General features: G+C 42.6%; 1 protein-coding gene across 1 annotated transcript; it reads left to right on the top strand.

Annotated features, from left to right (window-relative positions):
• The first annotated feature begins 4,146 nt into the window (after positions 1 to 4,146).
• LOC124225352 (EF-hand domain-containing protein D1-like) lies at positions 4,147 to 4,647 on the top strand. Its single transcript, XM_046637972.1, has one exon. It carries the CDS (start codon positions 4,215 to 4,217, stop codon positions 4,614 to 4,616), a length of 402 nt encoding a protein of 133 aa, XP_046493928.1. The 5' UTR covers positions 4,147 to 4,214; the 3' UTR covers positions 4,617 to 4,647.
• The last annotated feature ends 4,460 nt before the right edge of the window (positions 4,648 to 9,107 follow it).

The following is a 9,107-nucleotide window of genomic DNA, read 5'->3' as shown; positions in this document are numbered from 1 at the left end:
TGGAGGTGGAGTTTTTAGCCACTTGATGTCAAAAGGTTGCCTATTGGACATCTGCATGGACAATGGGTTGATGGGTTCGTGGTCTTAACCGGCCTGGAGTGGACAAAGGTGTTCTAATTCCTGAAGAACAGCTCAAACGCTCACTACTATAGCAACCCAGGCTCCAGGGAGATCTTATCTATAGGAACCTAGCGGGAGTCAGATAGCATATTGCCTAAACGGCGTAGTAAACAATGGGTGTGTTAAACAGCTAAAAGATATAATCAGTAATTGCAAAAAGGAAAAAATACTTTAGTTCCTAGCTACGTAATCATCAATGGCTAACTATTTGCCAGTTTCATTATCAGAGTCCCCAAAGATTTTTACATTATATCACACATAACATGTGTGAAAGTTAATTTGGTTGACAACTATTTTAGTTTAAATTTCTCACAAAACAAAGTCTGCAACAAGGACTTGGGTGTAGCAGGTAATATCAGGAAGCAGGAGTGAGGGAATAAAGAGAATGAGACAGATAGTGAGAAATTGCCGATAAAGGATGTGTTGTTAAGCTAGTAACTGTGTGAACAATTGGAGTTCAATCCCCCTTAGCACCCCCTAAAGAACCACACAGGGGCCTGCCCCGTGGCCGAGCGGTTAAGTTCATGGGCTCCGCTTCGGCAGCCCAGGGTTCGGATCCTGGGTGCGGACATGGCACCACTCATTAGGCCATGTTGAGGTGGCGTCCCACATGCCACAACTAGAAAGACCCACAACTAAAATATATAACTATGTACTGGGGGGATTTGGAGAGAAAAAAGCAGGAAAAAAAAGAAAAAAAGAAGAACCACACGAAATGGGCCTCCGAATCGTCCCTCTGAAGGATGGCAGGCTAGAGCATCTTTTCACTGATTCCCATCCCTCATTGAGGCTTGCTCCCAGGAATGTTTCTGGACTACCCTATGGATGGATGATAAATCTTCCTTGGCTTCAGGAAAAACCTCTGAGGCTGGACACCAAGCCACAGGGAGAGCCAGACGTGGGAGAACTTGTGCATGGGACTGTCCACCATAACTGCTACCAAAACCCAAGCTGGGCTGAGGGGATGTGGCTTTGGGCACAAAGAGCACATGCTACATAAACCTCTACCAGGAGAGTGAATGGAAGATGTTTAATCTTTTAGAGAAGAGTCTTTCTTTCCTCCAACCCCCATCCCGGGTTGTTGGGGAGGAGGGTGGGTATCATGCGACCTGCTACCTTTGCACATGTGTTTAAACCTCAGATGAATTCCCTGTTTTCAGCAGCAGTTCCCCTTCCTGCTCTCAGTCGTATCTGCTGACTCAGACTCTAAGGACCGTCTGAGTTTGCCAGGCCCATCTCCCTCCTGGCTATATAGCAGCCCCCTTAGTTTAGGCTGCAGATTCCTTTGTTATCTCATCTAGTAACACATCCTTGTTTATCTTCCATCTTCTAGACTTTTGTAAAAATTTTTCATCTTCTGATGGAGAAATGTCTATCCTTTGCCCATATTTTAGTTGAGTTATTTGTCTTTCTATGATTGAGCTGAAAGTGTTCTGTGTATATTCTGGATTCTAGTCTGTTATCCAACATATGATTTTCAAATATTTTCTTTCATTATGTGCATTGTCTTTCATTTTCTCAGTGGTGTCCTTTGAAGCACAAACATTTTTAATTGTGATGAAGTCTGATTAATCTATTTTTTCCTTGCCTGCTTCTGCTTTTGGTCTCATATTTAAGAAACAATAACTTAATCCAAGGCCATGATTTACACCTATATTTTTTTCTTAGAGTTTTATAATTTTAATGTTTAGATTTAGGTATTTGATTCATTTTTAGTTGATTTTCAAATGGTGTCAGATAAGGGTCCAAATCCACTCTTTTGCATATGGATATCCAGTTGTCCCAGCACCATTTGTTGAAAAAGTATTCTTTTCCAATTGAATTGTCTTGGCACCTTTGATGCAAATCAACTGAGCATAAAATGTGAGGGGTTATTTCTGGATCTTAATTCTATTCCATTCATCTATCCTTATGCCACTACCACGCTGTCTTGATTAGTATAGCTTTGTAGTAAGTTTTGAAATTGGGGAACTTGAGTCCTCCAAATTTATTCTTCTTTTTCAAGACTGTTTTAGATTGTTTGGCTAGCCTGTGTCCCTTGAATTTCCATATGAATTTTAGGATCAGTTTGTCAATTTCTGCAAATTAGTCAGCTGTGATGAAAGATTGGCACTAACTTTTCTTAATAATAGATTTCCTGTAAGATACCTCATAACTGATCATAACACAACATTTCAACATGAATATTGAGAATTATACACATATTTATTGTTATTGTTCACTTGCATTATGAAATTCTATGAAGTTGCTGTTTAGAGAGCAGTAGTTGAAAATCATAGCAGAAACTTTTAACTTTGTGAAAGTCTATTTTTTTCATATTATCCTCATGACAAATAATATTATACATATAAGAGTAATACAACATAACATTCTTTTTATCCTTTTCAGATGCACAAGTGATATTTTTGCTGTAGAGGATAAATGTTATTAAGATGGCAGACAGATTCTTCTTTTTTTGCTTAATAACAGAGTGCTGAACAAGTATGTTCAATAAAAATATTCTCTAAAATAACTTCCTTACATTTCTCAATGACTTTGGTGTTTTTTTTTTTAAAGACTTTATTTTTTCCCTTTTTCTTCCCAAAGCCCCCCATTAGATAGCTGTATATTCTTCGTTGTGGGTCCTTCTCGTTGTGGCATGTGAGACGCTGCCTCAGTGTGGTTTGATGAGCAGTGCCATGTCCGCGCCCAGGATTCGAACCAATGAAATACTGGGGCGCCTGCAGCAGAGCATGCGAACTTAACAACTCGGCCACGGGGCCAGCCCTGGACTTTGGTGTTAATCTTGAAGTTCAATTGAAAAATTCGCACATTAGTATGGAATTTCTTTTCCAAAAGAGACTATCTGTGAATCAAATCAAATCAAATTTAATGCTCTTAAAGCAGAAAGGATACACAGGGTAGCTTCTGTGGGTTCAGCCCATCTCTTCATTGTGTAGCTCCTTAAGTGAGCTATATAATCACTGTCCGACCCAGATAAAGTGTTTCTTTAGTTGTTAAGATGTGGCTTCCTTACCTCACCACTCATACTGTTCTCACCACGGCTTCCTGTGTTGCCACATCCAATGGTCCGTTTTCCTTTGTCTCATGTAACTTCTATACTGCGTTAGACACAATTGCCTGCTCTCTGCTTTGTGAACTTTGTCCTGTGAGCTCTGTCCAGGTATTATACCATGCTGGATCTCCTACTTTTGAACACCTTGTCTCCGTTTCTCCACTACTCTCCTCTTTCTTCCCACCACACCCCAGGGCCATACCCTATGCTACCCTAGTTTTTGCTCACTGGTTTCACAACCATTCCTATCCCGTTATCTTCTCATCTAGGCTCATGCTTCCTCCTGCATAGAGAGTACATTTATTTGTATATCACATCACCTCCAGTACAGTATGTCTGGGTATGGACTCGCTTAGCTCTCTAGGTTAGTTTCCCTTCAACTCCATTTCTTAGTGGTAACAACTATTTCCCATGGTCATTAGATTTCAGTCTCCCACCCCTTCATTTTTTACATCTAATCACTTGCCATAAAGTCCTGTAGGTATTTTGTTGGTTTTTTTTTTTGGTGAGGAAGATTCACTCTGAGCCAACATCTGTTGCCAATCTTCCTCTTTTTTTTTTTCCTTGAGGAAGATTAGCCCTATTAGCTCTATTTTGTATGCAAGTTGCTGCCACAGCATGGCTTGACGAGTGGTATAGGTCTGGGCCTGAGATCAGAACCCATGAACCCGGACCGCCGAAGTGGAGCATGCTGGACTTAACCACTACGTCATGGGGCCACCCCCGACAGGTACCTTTTGAAAAAATTCTCAAATTAATCTATTCATCTCCATTCCACTTTGACCACTTGTTCAACTGCTTATAAAACTTCTGGGAGGGCGGCCCCCAGCCTGCGCCCCACGCCGTGGCGGCCCCGGAGCCGGAGCCCAAACTGGCCGCCTGTGTACCCCTGGCCAGCACCGATGCCAAGCTGAGCGCAAAGCTGAGCCGATGGCTGGACATCAACGAGGGCGTGGCATGGCCCTGCCGCTGCAAGGTCTTCAACCCCGACACTGAGTTCCCAGAGTTCAGCCGCCGCCTTATCAAGGACCTGGAGAACATGTTCAAACTGTACGATGCTGGACAGGACAACTTCATCGACCTGATGGAACTGAAGCTGATGATGGAGAAGCTGGAGGCTCCCCAGACCCACCTGGGCCTGAAGAGCATGATCAAGGAGGTGGACGAAGACTTTGACGGCAAACTCAGCTTCCGTGAGTTCTTGCTCATATTCCACAAGGCCGCAGCAGGGGAGCTCCAGGAGGATAGCGGGCTGATGGCGCTGGCGAAGCTCTCCGAAATCAATGTTGCCCTGGAGGGCGTCAAAGGTGCCAAGGACCTCTTTGAAGCCAAGGTCCAAGCCTTGTCCTCTGCCAGTAAGTTTGAAGCTGAGCTAAAAGCCGAACAAGATGAGAGGAAGCAGGAGGAAGAGAAGAGGAGGCTCCTCCAGGCGGCCTTCTGAGAACTCAAGGCCGCTTTCAGTGCATAGTCAGGCAACCTTGACCTCCGTCCACAGCTGTGCCTCACGGATGCCCCAGCTGCGAGAGCTGGCCAGGCATCCTCACTCCTGCTGACCCGTCACCCTAACCAGCCTCCGCACCCATTGCCCAATGCAAACTCCTTAGCCTCATAGGGGTGACAGGAGATGGCTCTCATCCCAGAGTGGGAGCCCCTCCCTGACGGTCCTAGGATGAGCCAACAGCCCCCTCGCCTCTCTCTCCTGCCCACCTGCCTCTGTCCTTCTCTGTAGCCAGAACGTGCCTCTACTTGGCACCCTCTACTTGTGCCTTGGCCCTTTACCATTCCACGTTGAAGAGTGGCCTGCTGGGATAATTTGTACAGATACTTCCTTCTTTGGTGGTCCTCAGAGAAGACAGTCCCTGGAGGGCTATGATGCTAAATGCTGCCTGTGTCCTTGGGTAATTATTCTCTGCACCTCTCTCTGGCACATCCGCCTCCTCTTTGTTTCTCATTCAGTTTCCTTATTCTCATGCTTAGCCTGGTTCTGTCAATTGCTTTTGCATCTTCTTCTGTCCTTTGATGATGGTGAGGTTTAAGGGGAGCCAGGCTGGACCACTGCCCTCTCTCCAACAGGGGGCGTGGCATGCCACCGAGATGACACACAATAGAGAAAAGATGGGAAGTTCTGTTTCTTCCCATCACCTTTCTCCTGTCCTCTTAGCAACCCCCATATCCTCTACCCTCTTCATCCCCCTCCATTCATATCTTCCCTTTTCAGCCTTTTTTTCTACTCTTAAACACTGTGCTACTTAACTGTAAGAATGAAAGAATACTTAGAAGTAATATTAATGAATAGAAGAATTTCTGTTCTACATGATTCTATGCAAATTATATTACAGTAGATCCCTGACACTCCCAAGGGACAAATCCAGAGCCTTTCAAAATCCCCCGAGTCATGACTACCCTCATCATCTAGCGAGTTTCCAACGTCTGCTCCCAGGCGTTGGGGTGAAGGTGTTCCCACTCCCAGCGCAAATTTTTGTATGTTGTGAGTTCTTGGGATTGCTCACGAATGCAGGGGTTGGTTGTATTTTGAAAAGTAATTCCTAACATCATATTTATTACTTCTCTTTTGTAACTGCTGTCTTTACAATAAAGAAAATATCTGCATTTCTACCTTAAAAAACAAAACAAAACAAAACAAAAACTTCTTGTTCATGAGGTCAAGGACGACCTAGTGAGAGCTTTAATTTGCAAGGCATGTACCAACCTACAAAGCAAGTTAGGCCCTAAAAGCTGGGCCAAATAAAATGAGCTGTTGATCAAGGTTGAAGGCTTTTCAGAAGGTGTCACAAGAACCGATATAACCATTACCTCAGGATTGTATTTCTACAGCTCTCCACCACATCTCCCGGATACTGTACACTATTAACATGTTTTGTTCACACCCACCTCTACACTTTTCAGTCTTTGGTTAGTCTGGGTTGGTGGCACTAGTTTAGTATTATCTTATTTAAAGCTTGCTGATTTGCGTCATAAAGGCTTTAGTGCCATTGTCAAAGCAAGAATGTAGTCTAGCATATCCCCACGTTGGTTTCCATGAAAACCAAAAGGTGAGCAGACACAAAGAGGTATCACCTTTAGCTCAAGCAGTTGTTCACTAAATCAACAGGACGGTGTCAGGAACTAGAGTTGGAGTAGAGCTTGCCAGAACCAGGGGAGACACAAACCAACAGAAAAATTCTGGGCAGGAGTTTTTCTAAGCTTCCTAGCTTTCTGCCACCTGTAAAGCAAAAGCAACTCAAACTTTCACACTGAGCTTCATCTGAAATCTTCTCGTATTTAACTTCTTACAAGGCTCAGTATCTGCGGCAGAAGAGTAGCTAGCACCTAGGCAGCACTTTCCATGGGCTAGTGTATTAAGCATATTTTTAATATTTTATGATGTTTTGACATCTTGAGGGGCCTAACTGGCTGAGGAGAGACTGCCCCTCTCAGAGCTAGCTAATTCCCAACTTGCCTGAAAGCATGCTTTTCATACACAAACTAACCAATCTCAAGTCCATACCCCCAACCACCTCCTTTATGAAACTTTCCCACACCAAGCCAATATTTCCCCTGCCGTAAATCACCCAGGGCCAGGTACCAGACAACTAGAGACCACCCCTATAGCCCAGAGCCCACCAGAATTATTCAAACTAGCAAATCTCTAAGCAGTTCCCCTGCCCTGCCTTGCCTTTCCCATGGAAAACATAAAAAGCTCCAGGTCAGGTTTCCCCCCTCACTCTTTTCTGCCTCCTGATCAACAATGGTGCTTCCCCTGTGGCCCTGCGTTATCTGGTGTGCCTCCTCCTCTCAGAAAATGTAAGTCATAAAGACTTCTTTCAATGGCATTAGCCTCTCCATGTCATCATTCAGTCACCTCCAGAAATTAAAATCCCATGAGTACAACTCAAATAGCTAGGAACCCTTCTAGTACTTTGTATAGATAAACTTGTTTAATCTTCATAACAACTCTATGATGTATATCTTATATTATCCCCATTCCAATAAGGAGGACATTGAGGTACAGAGAAGGTAAGTAACTTGCTCAAAATCCTATGAGTTAGTAGGGGAGCTGATTTGCATCTAGGCAGTCTGGTGTTAGTCTGTGATTTCACAACTACACTGTATTGCCTCTTGCGGAATTTGGAGTGTTCACGTGTTTTGGAATGAAAGCTATGGGCTCTCTATTTGTTTCCAGTCTGTATGTTTAAGTGTGTATATGGATGTATATTATGTCTATGTGATGCTTTTCTAGCTCCAGAGGGCATTGCCAAAATTATTTTCTAAGAGTTCTATTTAATTGGCTTAAAGAAAAACAAATTTTAACATCAATAATATATTTATGTAAAACTGAAACAATTTCCTTTTATCTGATAAAAGCACAAAGTTTTCTTGGACTATTGGTCTATTCTTCTTTTTTGAGGAAGATTAGCCCTGAGCTAACATCTGCTGCCAATCCTCCTCTTTTTGCTGAGGAAGACAGGCCCTGAGCTAACATCCGTGCCCATCTTTCCCTACTTTATATGTGGGGTGCCTGCCACAGCATGGCTTGACAAGCGGTGTATAGGTCTGCACCCAGGATCCAAACTGGCAAACCCTGGGCTGCCGAAGTGGAACATGCAAACTTAACCACTGTACCACCGGGCTGGCCCTTGGTCTATTCTTGATGGGAATGTGAGGAATTTTTCTTTACCTTTTGAGTAAGCTGCCTAGAAAACAAAGATTCTGTATTTTATCAAAATAATTTCCTGTGCTCCATGTTGTCTTTATCAAGTCTTTGATTATTTAATAAACTGAATCTTCTCTACTAAAAGAGCTAAGTTTTTTGCAACTATGTAACTTTTCTGTATTTACCTTTGAAGTGTTTGTCACTTTGGTTAAATTAATAACTAACTATTGTTTCACAGTGACCTATAATCCTATTTAACCAAGTGTTTTAAATCTTTTGGTATTTTTAACAAGCTTCTCCCAAATCAAATTCTAAATGAAGTCTTGTTGACCTCAAACTAACTTTGGGATTTTCTAGATGGTCCTCGGAACATCTCAAAAGATATGTCCTCTCTCCTTATGAAAGGAAGATATTAAACTAATTAAGCTTATTTGGTATGTTAAATTGCATGGAAAGCATTTTCAAACAAGAAGTGATGCTAAACTTTCCTTATGGTATATTTGTATAAAATTTCTAAAAATCTGATATGTCCTGGTATAACATATCAGTCATAATTTTAAAATGTATGTCACAGAAATAACCAAATTTTCTTGTCAGTTTTATTATAATGAACTCTCCTCAAATATTTTTTAAAAAGATATTTGTTGCTGCTTTTCTTGGTGAGGAAGATTGGCCATGAGCTAACATCTGTTGCCAATCGTCTTCCTTTTTTTTCCTCCCCAAAGCCCCAGTGCATAGTGGTGTAACCTAGTTGTGAGTCATTCTAGTCTTCTATGTGGGATGCTGCCACAGCATGGCTTGATGAGCTGTGTGTAGGTCCATGCCCAGGATCTGAATTGGCAAACCCCAGGCCGCTGAAACAGAACATGCAAACTTAACCACTTGACCATGGGGCTGGCCCCAAAAGGGCAGCAATTTTTAAAGTATGGTGTGAAGACTCCCTGAGGGGGTCCCTGAGGCCCTTTCAGGAGGTCCACAAAATGCTCCATTTCCCAACTACAGATGGTCACTGAATTATGATGGTTCAACTTATGATTTTTTGACTTTACCATGGTGCAAAAGTGATATGCATTCAGTAGAAACTGTACGTCAAATTTTAAATTTTGATCTTTTCCCAGGTTGGTGATATGCAGTACAATCCTTCCTCTCTGATGGACAGTGGCAGTGAGCTGCATCTCCCTGTCAGCAGTGTGATCATTAGTATAAACAACGGATACACTTACAAGCATTCTGTACCTGTACAACCATTCTGTTTTTCACTTTCAGTATAGTATTAAA

The sequence above is a fragment of the Equus quagga genome, chromosome 14 (assembly GCF_021613505.1).
Source record: "Equus quagga isolate Etosha38 chromosome 14, UCLA_HA_Equagga_1.0, whole genome shotgun sequence".
Taxonomy (NCBI): domain Eukaryota; kingdom Metazoa; phylum Chordata; class Mammalia; order Perissodactyla; family Equidae; genus Equus; species Equus quagga.
This window is presented reverse-complemented; position numbering and strand designations above follow the sequence as displayed.

Bases quoted from the DNA above. Each gene is read 5' to 3' on its own strand.
- LOC124225352 (XM_046637972.1), top strand. From the start codon at position 4,215: ATGTTCAAACTGTACGATGCTGGACAGGACAACTTCATCGACCTGATG.